The 20,209-nt window shown below is 42.5% G+C and overlaps 1 protein-coding gene across 1 annotated transcript in view; it reads right to left on the bottom strand.

Moving 5' to 3' along the window:
• Positions 1 to 6,446: 6,446 nt before the first annotated feature.
• Positions 6,447 to 20,209, bottom strand: part of CCDC125 (coiled-coil domain containing 125) — a 63,203-nt gene continuing 49,440 nt past the window's right edge. Inside the window, exons 9-12 of the mRNA XM_073624428.1 lie at positions 14,871 to 14,975; positions 13,205 to 13,382; positions 10,766 to 10,899; positions 6,447 to 7,220 (exon numbers count right to left, since the gene is read on the bottom strand). Of these exons, the coding sequence (XP_073480529.1) occupies positions 6,864 to 7,220; positions 10,766 to 10,899; positions 13,205 to 13,382; positions 14,871 to 14,975 (774 nt within the window). The 3' untranslated portion in view covers positions 6,447 to 6,863. The remainder of the gene's footprint in view (positions 7,221 to 10,765; positions 10,900 to 13,204; positions 13,383 to 14,870; positions 14,976 to 20,209) is intronic.

Raw genomic sequence — 20,209 nt, 5'->3', positions numbered from 1 at the left:
AGGATATACAGCATAGTTGGTTGTGTGGTGTCATTTGTCCCTCTCGATGCTGTAAAATATCTGACTGATCCTACTTGTTCCTGTATCCCCCTAAGGGTTCACTGATATGCTGATAAGGCTGAGACTGCACTGAGGGAAGAGTTTTCAGAGCACACAGGAAGTTGTGGTAATATGGTAATATTCCTCTGTTTCCAGTATTGGATCTGCTGAGACTGAGACCTTTAAAGCAGGATATGCAGCCTGTAAATAAATCATTTTTCAATCTGTGCAGCCAAATACACATAAATGACTGTGTTGCAAGCTAAAACACGACAAGGTGATTCCACCCCACTGTCTACCACAAATTATAATCAAATTAAGCAAAGCACAACACTCCCACTACAATAGCATAACTAATATTATGAAAACAATATATTAAATATAGATTAATCACTCATTGTGCACTGTTGGGGGCAGGGCTGTTTTTTTTTATTTTACTTTTGAAGTTACTTAGTGCCGGTTTACACTAGACGCGGCACGACTTGCAGGTCGCCTCACCGAGGCGACCTGCACACGACTGCCGGGGCGACTTGCAAGACGACTTCTGTATAGAAGTCTATGCAAGTCGCCCCCAAAGTAGTACAGGAACCTTTCTTCTAAGTCGGAGCGACTTGCGTCGCTCCGATTAGAACGGTCGCCCCCGTGTGAACCGGCCCTTACAATTCATGCATGGACTATGTTTAATATATTTTCACAATATTAGTTATGATATCATAGCTCCCTTTCGGATAAACCGGTTGAGATGAGTCAGGTCTATAACAGGCCTCCATGTGCCGTTCTTCTTCTGCACCAGAAACAGAAGGGAATACATGCCTTCTCCTCGTTCGCCATCTGGAACAGGAATGGCTGCGTTTTGAGTTAATAAAGAGCTTATGTAAGCTAAAAGAACTTGTCTCTTCTCCCCTGAACTTGGAAGATTTGTTGGTATGAATCTTAGTCTGGGAGTGCTGTTGAACACCCAGGTGTGGCCTGAGGACACTGTTTTGACCGTCCAGAAATCCCGAATTGAGGCCGCCCAAACATGTCTGAAGTGGAGCAGACGAGCCCCCACTTGACATGTTTGAGCGGGCCCAATTTCAAAAGGACTTAGTGGAGTCCTGGTTACTAGTAGAAGCCCCTTTTGTGGGCCTTTTAAAAGAGGACTGCCTGGATTTCCAGGATCTAGAAAATTCCCGACCAGGCCTATAACTACGTTCCTCCCTTGCACAGTCAGTGTTCTGCGATCTTGAAAAGATGCGTTTTTGGTTCTGTAAACGCCTGTCTTGAGGGAGGAACCCCGATTTACTACCCGTAGCCCGGGTAATGGCGCTATCAAGCTTGTTGCCGAAGAGGGATGAACCCTCAAATGGAATACGGCACCAAGCCTGCTTAGAGGCTGGATCCGCCAACCAGGGTCGCAGCCACAAGGCCCGACGGGCGGTGACCGATGACAACATCACCCGAGCCACTAGGCGAACAATGTCAATAGAGACCTCCCCCAGAAAGGCGGAAACAAGCCTGATTTCCTGAATAGGGGAGCTCTTAGCCGCTTCTTCAGAAATACCTCTGAGAGACTCATTCACATTGTCTGACCATGCCTCTAAAGCTTTAGAGACTGCTGCTAAGGCCAGAGCTGGTTTGCACACTGTGCCTGCTGTCAGATAAATCCTTTTTAGGTCAGCATCAATCCGTCTCTCCAGCGGATCTTTAAATGAGACTGTATCTTCAAGAGGCAGAGTCACATACCTCTCAAGCCTCATTAATGCAGCATCTACCAAGGGAGCTGACTCAAGGTGTTTAACCTCTTCTTCCTTGAAAGGGTATAGCTTTGAGACTTTAGACTGCATAGAGCTTTTTCTATCCATCTTGCCCCATTCTTCAAATATTATAGCTCCTACTTCCGTGAGAAAAGGAAAATAATGACGCTCCTTGCTGAGTTGTTTGAAAAACTTTCTCTGTTTAGCAGGAGAAGTAACTGGGTCTTCCCAATCCAAAGCGTCTTTAACAGTTTTCACCAGAGAAGGAACCAGGGCATATTCAAAGCCCATCCCAGGATCATCTGCTTCTGACCCACTATCTGAAGGGGGAGCTGACTGGTGACTAGGTTGAGAAGACTCCCACGTCTCCTGGACTGGACCTTTTCCTGACAGGGGAATCAGTGGATCTGGAGGGGAATCACGAGGCTTTGCAGCGTCTCTTTCCTGCAGCGATTCTTTCACGACTCGCTTGATTAGCGTTTCCAGGTGTTGGTCTGCACCTTCCCTCTCATTAGCTGCTTTAGAAAAACAGTGGTCACAGAGAGACTTGCTGGCAGGAACTGGGCCCCTGCATCCCCAACATATTTTCTCCGGTCCCCTACTATGAGATGAGGGGGGTTGAGGAGAGCCTCTACTGTGGTCTTTAGACTTAGAGGAAGAACCATGGTGTCTAGAGCCAGAGGAGGAATGCCGGTGGTGTGATTTAGACGACCCGCTCCTTCTGTGGGAACTACTTTGTCTTTGGTCAGACCTAGAAGGGCTAAGAAAAGAAGGAAGACAGGAATAGAGAAAGAGAAAGGCACAAAGTCAGAATAATGCCCTACACTCCGCTCTCTTCCCCCCAGCAGGCAAGTAAAGAAAAACGCTTTCAAATCCTACCTGCTGCGAGAGGGCTGGCCACCAGGAGGCAGTGAAGAGTCCATGGCTGATGCTGGGAATCACTGCAGGTGAACACAGATCAATCAGATATACCAGAAAGCAAAGAAAACAGCAAGCACAGACCCATCTGTACTGCACTTACCTGGGGAAGGCTCTGCAGATGCTCAGGGAAGTCGCCGCTATGCCCACGATCATTCCTGAGCTCTGCAAGCCTCCCCAGGCTTTTAAAACTGGCGCCGCGTGACGTCACGGCCGCGCCAGGCCTACGGTCCTCGTGCGCATGCGCGAAACCAGGCCTCGCTTTCGTTCCGGGACTGCGCCTGCGCAGAACGCGGGCAGAACCCGGAAGTAGAGGGAGCGGCGGCTGGAACGCACAGGGAACCAGCCGCTGCATAGGCAAATAAACAAAGGGCACACAGATAGAAAGACAAACAACAACAAATATATACACTGCTGCCATGAAGGCGATACATGCTCACCACCACCTACGATCGACTCGGCCGGAACATCCATACACACACCGGGCTTTTTGGCAGATAATGGCCACCTGCATACTGCTAGGCGATCGGCCTGTGCGCGCTATTCATTCAAAATGACTCCAGCTCTTCAGCGCTTTACTCTGCAATACACTCCATACCCTGCTAACAGTCAAGGCTTATTGGAGGGATGAGACATCACATCGGTCGGCCGATACAATCGCAGGACATCGTCTTCAGGTAGGAGAACCAAACATAAGGTCCTACAGAGGAGGACAAAAAAGGAACACGGCTGAGAGCCCACAGCTGAAATTTATAAGGGAGGGGTCCTATTGGGTAGTTATGGAGGCGGGGTCAACCCACACGTATGCTGCCATGGAGCCTGTCAGGAAAAAAAAAATTGCACTAGCATGTTGAGAAGGGGGAAATGGAGGAGCCAGGGAAGGCATAATAGAAGCAGTATAAACTCCAGCTGTATAGAAAAGAGCACATCTACAGTATATATTTTATTTTGTACAGTAGGAAATCCGATAGGAAATGCTGTGGGTGTTGTATATAATAATTTTACAGTTAGGCCTTATGCACACAGGTGGCTTGGCCCATCAATGTCAAATCCTGGGGGCGCCCAGGAGGCAAAGGTGCAGTGTACAACCCAGGATTGCTGTGTTCTGGTTATACATCCCTGAACTCATATGGGCTTAAAGTGGAACTTCACTCTCCCAATCGTATCTGCAACGCGTCGGGTTTATAGAGAAGACAGTGTCACCAATTTGTACTATGTATATATGTATGGCTGAAATCGCATCGCACAGACATCGCATGTGATCTGAACAGCAAGGTGGTGCGAATCACATGCGATGTCTGGCATCGCACTAGTGTAAACCGGGCCTAACCCATTAAGTTCAGCAAGTACAACAAGCATGCTATGCTGCATATACAGACAAATTTTACTGTTGTGGGTTTAGTAACACTTTAAAGCGATCTTTGACTTTTTATGTATTTGGTTTGGCACTTGTAATATATGTACATGCTTTAAGAATAATTTGACAGTCAGCTGCGGTGGATGATGCCCCTTAGACAGTGACAGGAGTAGTAAGCAGAAAGTTCATGTTTATCATTCATTACTGGATAGACCTATGCCGCGTACACACAATCGGATTTGCCGACAACAAAGTCCATGTTTTTTTTTCGACAGATGTTGGCTCAAACTTGTCTTGCATACACACGGTCACACAAATCTTGTCGGAAATTCTGGATGTCAAGAACATGGTGATGTACAACATGTACGACAAGCCAAGAAAAATGAAGTTTCAAAGCCAGTGCGGTTCTTCTGCTCGATTCTGAGCATGCGTGGAACTTTGTGCGTTGGAAGTGTGTACACACGATTGGAATTTACGACAACGGATTTTGTTGTCAGAAAATCTGAGATCCAGATCTCAAATTTTGAATGTCGGAAATTCCGACGAAAAATGTCCGATGGAGCCTACACACAGTCGGAATTTCCGACAACAAGCTCCCATTGAAAATCGAACAGTGTGTACGCGGCATTAGACTCTCTGCTTTCTCTCTGAAGTCTTTGGTGTTGGCTTTGCCCATTTATTGAGTTCAAAGGCCGGAAATGATTGTAGTAGACCATACATAACTGAAATACAGGGGTGTCATAAGAGCAGGGCACATGCTCCTTAACCGGTTGAATACTTTGACTGCTGAACACTTTTTTTTTTTTTTAGGTTTAAAAAATTGGATTATGTTTGATAAACGTGGGTGAGGGACAGAATAATTGTGAGGAGGAGGGGCAGGGTGGCTGCAAAAGTATGTGGGGAAGGGGGACCGGGGGCTGTGGTATGTAAAAAAGTAATGTTAAATAAGGTTCTGTCTTAGTTGCCATTTTAAAAGTCAAATATATCCTAATCAAAAAGCTCAACCTGTGTCCTTACCTGTATTATTATTATTAAATAAAATGAGAAAAATAAGCTCCACTGCGGGAGCTGTAAGGTAGGGCTTTGATGGGAAAAGGGAACTTTGTGATGGGCAACTCTGAGATGTGGGGCTCTTATGTATGAGGAAACCTCTGACATGTAGGTTGAGGCTCTGACATTAAAGGTGAAGTAAACCCCCCCCCCCCCCCCTTTTTTTCTTTTTTTTTTTTTTTTTTACTTGTAGCTATAGGTAAGCCTATAATGAAGCTTACCTGTAGGCACAGTGAATATCTTCTAAACATTCACTGTTTTGGAGATATTCACACCGCATGCAGTCGGTAATGTCACCAGCGCATGCTCTCTGAAGGGACGGCGTACCCGTGCCAATCCTTCAGAGATCTGTGCCGCTGTCCCTGAGCCACGCGTGTCATCGCAGTGTGGCCAATCAGACGGCCGGGGACGCGAACCCGGAAGGGAGACCGGGTGTAGATGAAGCCCTGTCAGCGGTGACAGTGCGCCGCTGGAGGGTTTCGTTCTAAGGTGAATATTTTATATTGTTCTAGTATGTGATGCATACTAGCACATTATGCAATTGTCTTGCAGGGTTTAAAGAAAAAAAGTGCAGTTTACTACTACTTGAAGGGGGAGACCTCTAATGTGATGGGGGACTCTGTTGTGAAGTAAGGCTTATGATGTGATGGGGGGGGGGGGGGGCAGTGGGGGACTCTGATGTAAAGTTAATCTTATCAAGGTGTTTGCATGTATCATCCCAGGCTCAGTTTTCCCATTCATAAGTGCCTCGTCATTTGGCACACTTTCAAAGGCTGACATGACAAAAAAGTTGGAAAATAATGATTTAGAGAACTGGGATACAGTAAACCGGTATATTATCGGTAGTTTTGCCCCCAAGACAGTGCCTCTTAGCTTGGCTGCAGATGCCACTTTCTATGTTGATGGAAGCACTGTGTCCTATAGTTGGGATGGCTAAAAATTAAACTGCTGTCAGACAAGCAGCATGAACCCAGATAATTTATCAGGCATCGGAGAACAATAATTGATGAATGTACCTACAGTGAAGTTTGCTCACTTCTATGCACTTTCATATTAGTACTGAGAATTTACATGTTATTGATGAACTGTGCTGTAGGCTCAAGCAAAGTTTACTCAAACTTGGATAACTGCTGTGTTTTCAGGGGACTGCATAAAAAAAAAAAAAAAAATAATAATAATAATGGGAATTATTGCCATGTGCCATGTGCCACCTCTATCTTTTCAATGTCTGCTTTTATCATACTTGCCGCTTTTTTTTAATTAAAATGAACTTCCTAAAATTAATAATATTTAGCTTACTTTTTTGTCAAAAAATATGGTAGAAGTTGTACAACAAAACAAGATGATAAAACAGCAAAAGTATATTAAAATAAAGGTTATGGTACAAACTAAAAATATTCTTGAAAACATTTTTTTACACTGCCCTTTAACGGCCTAGACAGGTAAGGATACCCAATAGCAGTGACTCAGCTGGCAACTCAACATTCACAGGTCTACCTTCTCTACTCTTACCCTAGGCCTTGACAGGGTTTATGTAAATCGGTACCCAGAGTAACATAGCCATTTGGCATAAATCTTAGACAAGAATATAACTTACAGTATATGGAGGAGGGGGGGGTTTGCACTTCTATATGGGTACTGGAGGCTTTGGGTAAGTCAGTGGGTAAGCAATGCTATCCAAGTTTACCCAGTATGTGAAATATTAATGAGTCTGTAAATATTAATAATCACTATAATAACACAACATTCATATTTTAGCGACATTATGTTTGAGATTTTTCTTCCTTCAATTGTGCTTTTTGATCTGTGGAGCTTCTATCTTTGTATTTTTGTTGAGGATAAACATCCTTTAACAGCAAAGAAAAAGAGGTTTCCAGGGATCTAAGAGAATCTTGCTTTGGGCTTTGACTTTCGCCTGTGGTGGTATCTGTTACACAGGGGCACGGAACAACATTCTGCTTTGTGTCGATGCAATTCTGATGGTCACCAATAGCAGCAGTCTCTTTCCGAGAAGAACTTCTTTTATGGTTTCTTGAAGACTCCACTTTGTCTTCTATAGTCCTTGCTAGCATGTAGCTCACCTTCCTTTGATGAGCTAAAGCCTCTTCTTTATCGTTGAGCTGCAAACCCAATCAAAATAAAGAAAAGGTTCAAAATGTGGCTTATGTGCTACAGTTAAAAGGTGATGGGAAGTGAACTTTCACATCCTAATACACACTAGAAAAATGATAGCTAGAATATGATGAGAAACATCACCCATACTTTCCTTTAGAATTAAAATTCATAATGAGAGAATTAGGGCCTTACAAAATGTTTAAAAGGGACCAGGTCAAGAATTATAAAACCTGAAACCAACATCTCTCTGTAAAGCAAACAGTTTATACGTACCAATTAAAGCAGAGTTCCGCCGGCGGAAAAAAGTCAGAAGCTACAAATGCTGCAGCTGCTGACTTTTATTATTAGGACACTCGTCTGTCCAGGCAGCCCGCAAAGTCAGCACCCCAGCCCACCTTCGGATCAACTACCGGGTGCTGTCGCTGTCGCCAGCGATTTTCACCGGAAGTGGGAGCAGATACCTGGATTTGACAGGTATCTGCTTCCCCCTCCCCCTTGAAATGTGCCAAATGTGACACCGAAGGGGGTGAGGAATCTGGGCAGCGAAAGTTCCATTTCTGGGTGGAACTTCGCTTTTAAGCTGAAGTCTGCTGCAATCAAGAGAGAAGCTTCTTGGTGTGTTGGATGCATGGTTCCTCCCTCCCACTACACTCTGTGGCTCTTCTGCCAGACCCTATGTCACTACTGTATGTTAGTTATAAAGCCATAGGAGTCGGTAGATCGAACCAAAGAGCACAGTGGGAAAGGGTGGTGGTGGTGGGGAATCGGACATTCCTGGAAGTGTTAAATGTAAATCTTTCAGAAAGTATCCCTCTTCAGTGCAGTGAAGCGAGCGTGATTTAAAGGAATATACTCTATAAACTGTTTGCTTTGTGGGAAGTGGCTAGTTTCATGTTTTAAAATTCTGACAGGGCCACTTAAATTATATTTTTGGCTAGCACCAATTGCATTAGAGCTATAGAGGCTGAGTTTTACCACTTAAGTGACACATAAACAATAAGCTGTCACTTTGAGAGTGATGGGCCAATAGTATGACAAAAAAACTGACTAAACTGTTCTGTACATATCTCAGATTATAACAAAGTAACAGCTCAGTAGCAGCAAAACACTTGGCCCATTTAGATTTGAGCTTTTAGAGATCTTCACTAAAATCCTGAAAACTGGAACTTCGTTTCACTCGAGTCTTGAGTTATACAATAGAGCAGGCCCTTTTCCTTTTAAATCCATCTGCTTCCGCCCACAGACATACAGGAACACAGGCGATTCCTCCATACCACAGAAGGACCCTCATCCTGTTATTGTTCATTTTACAATACTGTCATATTAAAGGTCAAGAAAGTCAAACAAGTAATGTATAAGCAGCACTGATGCCCTAGATTCCAATCCTAGTTCACACATAACACTAGCTCACTTGTCCAGACAACTGCGGTTAGTATTGTACAAAACCACACCGGGACAGCTGTGTCACTTTCTATCATGTGTGGGTTTGTGCAATATAAACACACACAGCAAATATCTGGAAATGTGTGCCTAACTGTTCCTTGCACTGTTTTACACTGACAGACTGAAGTCTGTACATTCACATGGGACAGTTGCATTCATACAACAGCAGATGACAGTGCACATGAGCACCAATAAGGTAGCTACAGTGCCTTGAAAAAGTATTCACCCCCATTGAAATTTTACACATTTTGTCATGTTACAAAAAACGTAAATGTATTTTATTGGGACTTTATGTAATAAACAAACACAAAGTGACACATGATTGTGAAGTTGAAGGAAAATAATAAAGTGTTTTCACATTTTTTTACAAATAAATACGTGAAAAGTGTGGCGTGCATTTATATTCAGCCTCCCTGAGTCAATACCTTGTAGAACCACCTTTCTCTGCAATTACAGCTGCAAGTCTTTTTGGGGATGTCTCTTTCAGCTTTGCACATCTAAAGAGTGGAATGTTTGCCCATTCTTCTTTGCAAAATAGCTCAAGCTCTGTCAGATTGCATGGTGAGAGTCTGTGAACAGCAATTTTCAAATCTTGCCGCAAATTGGATTTAGGTCTGGACTTTGACTGGGCCATTCTATCACATGAATATGCTTTGATATAAACCATTCCATTGTAGCTCTGGCTGTATGTTTAGGGTCGTTGTACTGCTGGAAGGTGAACCTCCAACATAGTCTCAAATCTTTTGCAGACTCTAACAGGTTTTCTTCTAAGATTGCCCTGTATTTGGCTCCATCCATCTTCCCATCAACTCTGACCAGCTTCCCTGTCCCTGCTGAAGAAAAGCATCCCCACAACATGACACTGCCACCACCATGTTTCTTGGTGGGGATGGTGTGTTTTGGGTGATGTGCAGTGTTGGTTTTCCACCACACATAGCGTTTTGCTTTTGGGCTAAAAAGTAACATTTTGGTCTCATCTGACCAGAGCACCTTCTTCCACATGTTTGCTGTGTCCCCGACATGGCTTCTCGCAAACTGCAAACGGCACTTCTTATGGCTTTCTTCTTGCCACTCTTCCATAAAGGCTAGATTTGTGGAGTGCACAACTAATAGTTGTCCTGTGGACAGATTCTCCCACCTGAGCTGTGGATCTCTGCAGCTCCTCCAGAGTTACCATGGGCCTCTTGGCTGCTTATCTGATTAATGCTCTCCTTGCCGGCCTGTCAGTTTAGGTGGACAGCCATGTCTTGGTAGATTTGCAGTTTGTGCCATACTCTTTCCATTTTTGAATAATGGATTGAACAGTGCTCTGTGAGATGTTCAAAGCTTGGGATATTTTTTTATAACCAAACCCTGCTTTAAACTTCTCCACAACTTTATCCCTAACCTGTCTGGTGCGTTCCTTGGCCTTCATGATGCTATTTGTTCATGAAGGTTCTCTAACAAACCTCTGAGGGCTTCACAGAACAGCTGTATTTATACTGAGATTAAATTACATACAGGTGGACTCTATTTACTAATTAGGTCACTTCTGAAGACAATTGGTTCCACTAGATTTTAGTTAGGGGTATCAGAGTAAAGAGGGCTGAATACAAATGCAGGCCACACTTTTCACATATTTATTTGTAAAAAATTTGGAAAACCATTTATCATTTTCTTTTGACTTCACAACTATGTGCCACTTTGTGTTGGCCCATCACATAAAATCCCAATAAAATACATTTACGTTTTTGGTTGTAACATGACAAAATGTGGAAAATGTAAAAGTGTATGAATACTTTTTCAAGGCACTGTACCTGTATATCTCTCCCTCAACAGAATGTGGGGAGCTGCAGGAGGCCGCACAAGATAAACTGGGGATTTCTGATAAAACTAGAACCTAACACACTTTTTCATGCTGGATATTTACTTTGCATCAGTGTATACTTTACAGGAAAAAAGTCCTATACATACATTGTTAAATGATGTACTGTATTAAACTAAAAATAGGGTCTGTTAAACAAACCTATACTAAACCAAGTACTTATATTGAGCGTATTACTGATATGTCTTTTACAGAGTGATGTAGAATCAATTTACAATGGTATATGTTTTAATGCCCACTCACCAGGTCAACTAACACTGTGAGGACCTCTTGTGGGTCATCTGCTGCCTCTAAAATTTTACTGTCAATAGAAGAGATCAGCATGCTTTTTAATTTCTTTCCTAAGCTCATGTCCTTATCTTTTTCCAGCACAAGCCCTAAAAGAAAAGAAAAGAAAAAAAACATACAGTTAAAAATTCAGAAGCCACCCAGTGCCACTGTAAGGAAGGCTATGGGAAATTACTCCAATTCTGAGTAAGAACAAGTTGATATATAAGGCTTCAAGTGAGGTAGAGGAGAATGAAAGGGAAATGGGTTTCCCGCAGGCAACAACAACAATCCTTCAGATGCTGATAAATGCAAGTAAACCTAAAATATGTTAACTTGTTCAGGTCATTTACAGTAAATCCTTGAGATATATATATATATATATATATATATATATATATATATATATATATATATATATATATATATATATAGATATATATAGATATAGATATATATAAATATTTATTTATTTATTTATTTTTTTATTCCCTGGAGATCTGCTTGGGATTCCATCTGTAATAGGCAGAGACAACTTTGTTATTTCTTATTGTGGCACTAAGATCTTCAATGATTTAATCAATCAGTGTAGCAGCCTGTGCAGCCAGGAAAGGGATTCTTCTGCTAGCCATAAATGATGTGAAATAATTAAACTAATTGAACTGAAATCTGGATCATAATGTCCAATAAAGTGGGAAGAACCCCCAATGCTCACTAAAAAAGGACTAGTTTTCAACCCATAAACATTTTTAAAAACAACCCCTTCTGTGTTCTTGTACTTAGTAGCTTCTGCTTCAAGCATTTGGTAATGTCTTTAATTAGTGAAGGAACATCAGAACTTTACACAACACTTTCATCATATGTACATTTTGTTACAGTTCAGTGTATTACCATATGTAGCCCAAAACAATGAAAATAGTACTCAAATGCCCCTCCAAACCCTGTCAGTCGGATCAGCATGTGAAAAGACTAGTGCAAGACCGACAGAATCGGCTTGTCAGCCCCCAGTAGACTTCAACAAAATGGTGGCCGTCTGCACACAGACATCAACTCCCTGTTGCATAAATGGAACAAGATGGGTAAAAGATGGCTTCAGCTCCTGTTCTCCACCTGTAAAGATCTCCACAGATGCCTTTTGCCCTTTTCGGGGTTTAATCATAAAGGTAAAACGTGCCTGAAGAGTTCTCTACAGGTGGAGAAAAGGTGCTGAAGCCATCTTTTACCCATCTCAGTGTATTAGTAGTTGGAAACATGCAGAAGATATTAGCATTTGTATTTTAATATCAGGCCTCAGTGAATTCTGATAAGATTATACTGCCAGGTTTCCAAGTTTGGTGACAGATCATTGAGAAAGAGCTTTTTAAAGGATAAATAAACTTTTAGTGAGGTTGGGGACAAGTAGCCCCCTTCAACTTCCCTATCCCATATATACACAATCTCCATTAATGAACAAACAATTCCCTGCCCAGTCCCTGCTGTGGCCTTTGCTAGTTTGGTATAGCTCTTTCTTTCTTTCTGTGTGGGCAGACATGGCCCTCAAATGGGCATGTGATCAAGGCCTTAGAAAATAATAACCCTTAGGGAATATCTCATCAAAAATGTAAATTCAAAATTTCTAGTGCAGAGGATGCCTAAAATCGGATTTCTGGAAAAATCAGTGAGAATCACACAAACAGGAAATTACATTTTTGGAGTTGTTCTGTACACCAACAATGTATAAAATGCTTCCAAGTTACCATATTGCACTGCATTTTACAGAAAATGATAGCACTGCAGATTAAAATGGAAGAATAACTTTTAGTAACATTACATTATACCAATAGCTTCTGTATCCATTATTGCCATTTGCTAATATTTTTCCTATTAAAGTGGAGTTACCCATTAAGGATGAGTATACATAGCCATTTCTCCATAGGCTCCAACACAGAAGCCATCTAGTAGCAGACTTGCAAGTAAATGGCTTTTCTATTAGGGTCTATGGTGAAAAGGGTCACAATTTTGTAGTATGTTGTGGCTGCCAGCTCACTTAAGAAAATTGGTTAAAAGTGTACTAATTTCTCTTAAGCGCATACTAATTATAATTTACATTTGTATATTGTTACCATTTTACAAGGATACTTAACAAAAGAGACATTTTAAAGAGACACTGTCAAAGAGCGCCTCTACATATATGCCGATACCGCAGCTTACCCAGAATAGATTTCTGCAGTGGAGAGGCAGCGATGGTGTGTGGATTGATAAGTATATCATATTTGGGGGGTGGCTATAAGCAGATACTGTCACTTTGTTTAGAGAGGCACTGTCACTTTAACCATAAAGGGTAACAATGCACATATTCTACATCTATCCCAATGAAAGAAAGGCTACACATAGAATATCAAATAAACTGAGCATCCTGCACAAGTCTGGCATTACCATTCTCTTTAAGATGTCTCCAGGTGTTTATTCTCTTACTCCCTTTCTTAAAGAGCTTCTCTATGTCACTCAGAGGTAGATTGTCATTATTCCTGCGCTTCAACTGTTGCTCAAACGCAATACGAAATGCATCAGCCATTACATAAGCTTCTTCTTTACTCTTCTTCTCCATTTCATACTGCAAAACCAGAGTTTTCAGTTCAGATACAGCAAACGTATTATGCATTTTATAAGGACCTTACATCACCCAAATGTTTGACAAATATAATATGCTGGCATGGAGTCTTAGTGCTATAATTAACAACATAGAAATGACTGAAAAGATGTAACGATCCATAAGCAGCTGTACTTGGGTCGCAGATAGCGTATGGCTAAAGTGTCTAACAGATCAACTTGCTGGAATAGCTCTCAATCACCATCTGCAACTGTTCCTGGATCTACAATGTTGCCTTTATGTAGCCTCTATACCTGACCCTTGTTAATCACCTATATAGAGGATTCCAAACTCCGTGCCAGATCAACAGGTCTGTCTCTTCCTGTATGCTGCGTTTGCTTCCTGGAACCTGACTTTGACTGGCACTTTGGATTTTCTCAACCCCTTGCTTATCTGACCCCCATCTCCATCTGCTGCTTGCCTTGACCTGTTCAACCTGTCCAGCTACACTTTTGATTTTCATGATTTGGTACTGTTAGCTGGTTGTCACTGCAAGACCCTCCATGAGATGCAACCAGGGGCATTAACAGAGTTTTAAGAGAAGCATAACAGGAGTTCTTTTAACAGCCCTATGGGACCCCAGTGGAGAGAGCCTGTGCCTGTAATACTACCAACAATGCTAGAACATGCCACGTTCAACTTTTTAACTGAACTCTCAAGATCACCTGCTGGATTTAAGTCTCCCTATAGAAGGATCTATTAGAGGGTAAAGTGGAATATGTACAAAACTCAACAGATGACATGGAAACAACTAATGGATGAGCCAGGGGTAGGCTCAGAATGAAAACCAGAGAGACCCTCTGATTTACATGCTTGTGATTTACCAGCAAAGTTTATTAGGTGCAAACCAGATCTCTGAAGATTATTATTATTACTGTATACAGGACTTATATAGTGCCAACAGTTTGCACAGCTCTTTACAACATTAGGGCAGACAGTAGAGTTACAATATAATTCAATACAGGAGGAATCAGAGAGCCCTTCTCATTAGAGCTTACAATCTAAAAGATCCAGAATCTTCAGACAACCAATGCAAATGTAAGGCAAATGTCATAAAACATGTCAACCTTGTTCTTGTTCCCTCACTACATGTCATTCTGCCTGTTGGGATCTTATCATATAAATAAAGCGGATCTGTTGGAGTGCGGCCATCCAGGATCTCTGTTGTTTACTTAGGCACAAAGTAATAATGTAGTTACTTATGTCTAAGATGCATATGTATGTTTCAAAAATATGAACAAACAAATCTGTCCATAGGAACAGAATGCCTTCTGATGTCTCCAAGGGCTGGTCAATTTTTTTTTTTGGATGGAGTTCATAACATATGAATGGAGGTGCATTTAGAAGGCATTGTACCCATTTTGAGAAATACATGGCTGGCAAGAAAGTCTATCCTAAACAAATCACAAACTACAGAATAATACACAACGATAGGCCAAATGCAAGACTTACTTCCTGTCGGAGCTGTAGCAGCTGTTTACGTGTTGCAGCTGACATCTTTGCACAGGAGCAGGGTTCTCCTCCAGTAGAACATGTACAAGCACCAAGCACAGCAAGCTACAAGGTATGTTCAATTTACATTAATACAAAACATATGTACAATTCATTTCACAAATATCAAAGTAGATAGTGTTCTCTAACATGTCTGCTATAGCAAATAAGACAACATTTTTATTGCATATGAAAATATCACCTCAGAGTACAGACATATGAAAAGAAGATCTCTGAATGCAAGACAGGCAGATGATTGATGCCGCCAATTCCTCCATTCATAGATCCTCTTTCATTCATTGAAGCTGTAGTACAACTTCTATAAATGGCGCAGATGGGCGAAAAGTGAGGGCATAGTCGGGCTCTTTTGACAAGAGCCTGTAACAGGCCATTAGTTGTATTAATGGGGGTGGGAGGGGGCATGGACAGAGGAGGAATTAAACTGAAGGAAGAGACACTGGCACAAGAGACACGTCCTACTGACTGTCAGTTATGTCCCTTGTACTTTTTTCTTTTTTAATTTTAGCTACACTTAGGCTTTAAAGTGATTGTAAAGTCTCGTTTTTTTTCCCTATAAAAATAACAAACATGTCATACTTACCTGCCCTGTGTAGTGGCTTTGCACAGAACATCCTGGATCCTCCTCTTCTCGGGTCCCTCTTCTGTGCTCCTGGCCCCTCCCTCCTGTTCAGTGCCCCCACAGCAAGCAGCTTGCTATGTGGCACCCAAGCTGTGTCACAGCTCCCTGAGTCCATTCAGACACAGAGCCCCACTACAGTCCCACCCCTCTTACACCTGATTAGCTAGATGACTTAGATTGACAGCAACGGGAGCCAATAGTGCCATTGCTCTGTCTCAGGAATTAGGAAGGAGAATCTCAGGCGGTTGAGACACTCGTGGCGTGGACATCGCTGGACAGAGAGAGACCTCAGGTAAGCTTTAGGGGGGCTGAGGGGGGGGGGGGGGGCTGCTGCATACAGAAGGCTTTTTATCTTAATGCATAGAATGCATCAAGATAAAAAACCTACTGACCTTACAACCACTTTAAGTATTTTTCTGTACTTTTAGCATTTTAAAGAAGACAAAACATGGGGAGATGTGCATGTCTAGCAGAGATATACTGGATATACTTTTTTCCCCAGGCACTGCCTTTAAGTAAGATTATATAAAATAATTCTTCACTGCTGTAAATTTTAATGAAGGAGTAAAAGTGTTGGTCAACTCTAATAATCAACTTCTTGCTCTCTTTTGATCTGTTCAAAATGCCATTGCATGTATTTTGTTATATCTCTTTAATATCTATCAAATGAGCTAGTAACTTCCTTTCCCTGCCCAGTTTAGACATTGACTACAGGGCACCTCCCCATCATATTATGGATGTAGCACCCTCTAGGTAGGTAGGTGCTAGAGTAGGATTTTTTTGGGGTAGGCAAATTTAGGCAGGCCTGGCTGGCAGCCAGGCCTGTTTGTTTTGATCTGGGCCGGGGGTGGCTTAGGATAGCAGCTGGTGACTCACAGGCAAAATCACTAAGACCTCCCTTTTCCTTCTAGAGCTTTCTAGAAAGTACTGGAAGGAGAGGAGAGGTGGAGCTGCCTGGGGTGTTCTAAGAAGCTGGAGTATAGATGGCAACAGGACAAAACAAACAATGTCAGCGCTCAGTGGCACTGGCAGGAACCATGAATAAAATATTCCTTATGCGTAATGTTGGTGGATCAGGACAAATTTAATGAATAATCATCATGACATTAAAAAAAACAAAAAATCCGCATGCATGTAATGTATTAACCGCTTCAGCCCTGGAAGATTTTACCCCCTTCCTGACCAGAGCGTTTTTTGCGATTCGGCACTGCATCGCTTTAACTGACAATTGCGACGTGGCTCCCAAACAAAATTGACACCTTTTTAGAGCTTTCTTTTGGTTGTATTTGATTGCCTCTGCGATTTTTATTTTTTGCGCTATAAACAAAATAAGCGACAATTTTGAAAAAAAACGCATTATTTTTTACATTTTGTTATACTAAATATCCCCCAAAAATATATAAAAAACCCATTTTTTTTCCTCAGTTTAGGCCGATCGTATTCTTCTACATATTTTTGGTAAAAAAAAAAAAATCGCAATAAGCATTTATTGATTGGTTTGCGCAAACGTTATAGCGTTTACTAAATAGGGGACAGTTTTATGGCATTTTTATTAATATTTTTTTTTTACTAGTAATGGCGGCGATCAGCGATTTTTATTGTGACTGCGACGTTATGGCGGACATGTCGGACATTTCTGACACATTTTTGGGACCATTGTCATTTATACAGCGATCAGTGCAATTAAAAATGCACTGATTACTGTGTAAATGACACTGGCAGTGAAGGGGTTAACCACTAGGGGGCGGGGAGGGGTTAAGTATGTCCTAGGGGAGTGATTACTAACTGTAGGGGGATGGGCTAGCAGTGTCATTACTCTGATCACTGCTCCCGATGACAGGGAGCTGTGATCAGTGACACTTGTCACTAGGCAGAACGGGGAGATGCTGATGTAAACATCTCCCCATTCGTCCTCTCCGTGAGGCGATCACGGGTATCCCTGCGGCGATCGAGTCCGCGAGACCCGCGACCCGACTCACGGGGCTCCTGGCCAGCGCGCACGCAATGGCACGGCGGGGAATTCAAATGGACGTACCAGTAAGTCCATTTGCCCAGCCGTGCCATTCTGCCGACGTACATCGGCGTGCGCCGGTCGGGAACTGGTTAAAATGGGTACGATTAAATGAGCCTACGGTGTCACTGGCAGTTCCTGGAGCAAAGGGGAGCTATGTCCAACTGTGAAACAGCGTAGCTTGGGGGGGCGCCAATAATCCCTCTACACTGGAGGGTCCTGACCCGAACGTTGGACTCACTGGCCGACGTGGTCTGGATAGCGTGCTGATGGAGAAAGTCGGTAGCAGCAGCTATGGTCAGAGTGCCAGACCGCTCTCCACAAGGCAGCTCGCTATGCAGGCTGACAAGTAGATGGATGTGGAGGGGAAAGAGGCGGACCGTTGGCACTAGTGAGACACTCTCCCTAGATGGATCCACAGTGAGCCAGTCGATGTGTCAGGGGTGTGTGGTGGAGCAGGGAGTCGCTGCAATCTCGAGCCAGAGACCGCGGAAAGCCAGGGAGGGATTGTAAAGATAATGTAATGCCCTGGTCAGGAGGTGGTGGATGGAAATCGGAAGTCCTCGGGAAACCAGCGTGAAGCGCAGGCAGGATGGTTGCCATGATGACGCGTTTCATGCGCATGCGCTTTTTCAAAGTCACGGGAACAGGCAACCCTATTGTTTAAATACCCGAGAAAGGTCGGGAAAAGGGGGCAGAGCAGAGGGGCGGAATTGATGCCGTTAACTCCTCATTGCTCAAGGTGAAATTATACATATAATTAAGGAAGCGGTTAAAGAGTCCATAAACTTATTGTAATGCAAATACATTTCTCATAATTGACTCAAACCAAAAACCAAATAAAAAAAACAAATGGCCAAAAATTTATAATAAAATTAATTTAAAAAAAATACACACAGAAAAACAACCAAAGAACAATCATGATAAACCATAAATGTTAAAAAATAAAATGGTAATATATTAAAAAACTGGGGTCTCAATAGGTAATTGACACGACTATTAGTGTTATAGGGGGGAGAAACTAAAATGAGTTGCCATATATGTATACAAATATGGGTGTATAAACTCCTGTATGCAGAGGGTGGACAATGGACACATAGAGCGATATATCACAACAAGTGTTTACACTTGTTGGCCCTCCATGGATGATGGAAAAGTGGACAGATGGGGTTGAATACTGGAAAGGCTAAATAAAACATGTTTCCAGTTCCTCGTTTAACCCTTTCGGAGCGAGGGAATCAAGCATATAGATCCAGAATACTTCTCTTCTACATAGGAGAGAGAATCTCTCGATTGCTGTCAAGGTCCCCTTGGGGATGGGCCTCTATAACAAAAAGTAGGCACTTTATGTCATCGCTATGCACACGGTAAAAGTGCCGTGGTCACATCCTTTTTTGATGAACCTGCGGTGATCCCCAATTCTTGCATGCAGGTCGTGTATGGTGCGTCCCGCATACAAGAGACCGCAGGGACAACGTAGGATGTACGTAACAAACTCTGTTGAACATGTAATGAATTGTTTGAGTACGTTTTTCCTTTATTAGCGGCGATTTTATTACTGCCATGGGTGATAAATTGGCATGTTAGACATCCTCTTTTTTTACATTGAAAAATGCCTGTTCTATTGTCGAAATAAGTTCTAAAGTCCAACGGAGATCTTTTCTTTCTGTATTTTACTAGGAGCAAGCATATTTTTCATAGTGCTGGCCTTTCTGAAAGTTACTTGTGGGACAGCTGGTAGCACAGGGACTCCAGATGAACAAAATGTCATCAATGTATCTTCCAAAAAACACAATGTGCCTGGCAAACGGGTTGTTGGCCCAAATGTATTCCTCCTCCCAGTAGCCCATAGTAAGGTTGCCGTATACAAGGGGCAAAATTTGCCCCCTACATTGTAAATAAAACTGATCAAGAAATGTAAAATACTAGGAAGGAAAAAATGTACTCAAACAATTCATTACATGTTCGACAGAGTTGGTTATCTATATCCTACATTGTCCCTGCGGTCTCTTGTATTGTTTGGTTGTTTGTGTGCATTATTATTTTTATTTTCAATTTTATTATTAATTTTTGGCCATTTGGTTTTTTGTTTTTTAATGTGGGTTGAGTCAATTATGAGAAATTTATTTGCATTACAATAAGTTTATGGACTCTTTAACCGCTTACTTAATTATATGTATAATATCACCTTGAGCAACGAGGAGTGAACGGCATCAATTCCACCCCTCTGCTCTGCCCCCTTTCTCGGGTATTTAAACAACAGGGTTGCCTGTTCCCATGAAAAAGCCCATGCGCGCGAAACGCATCATCATGGCAACCTTCCTGCCTGCGCTTCATGCTGGTTTCCCGAGGACATCCAAGGACTTCCGATTTCCTGCCAACACCTCCTGACCAGGGTGTTATGTCATCTCTACGATCCCTCCCCGGCTTTCCCAGTCTCTGGCTCGAGGTTGTAGCGACTCCCTGCTCCACCACACACCCCTGACACATCGACCAGCTCGTTGTGGATCCATTTAGGGGGAGTGTCTCACTAGTGCCAATGGTCTGCGTCTTTCCCCTCCACATCCATCTGCTTGTCAGCTTGCATAGCGAGCTGCCTTGTGGAGAGTGGGTCGGCACTCTGACCGTAGCCACTGCTACAGACTTCTT

Source organism: Aquarana catesbeiana, linkage group LG01 (assembly GCF_042186555.1).
Source record: "Aquarana catesbeiana isolate 2022-GZ linkage group LG01, ASM4218655v1, whole genome shotgun sequence".
NCBI classification, from domain to species: Eukaryota; Metazoa; Chordata; class Amphibia; order Anura; family Ranidae; genus Aquarana; species Aquarana catesbeiana.
This window is presented reverse-complemented; position numbering and strand designations above follow the sequence as displayed.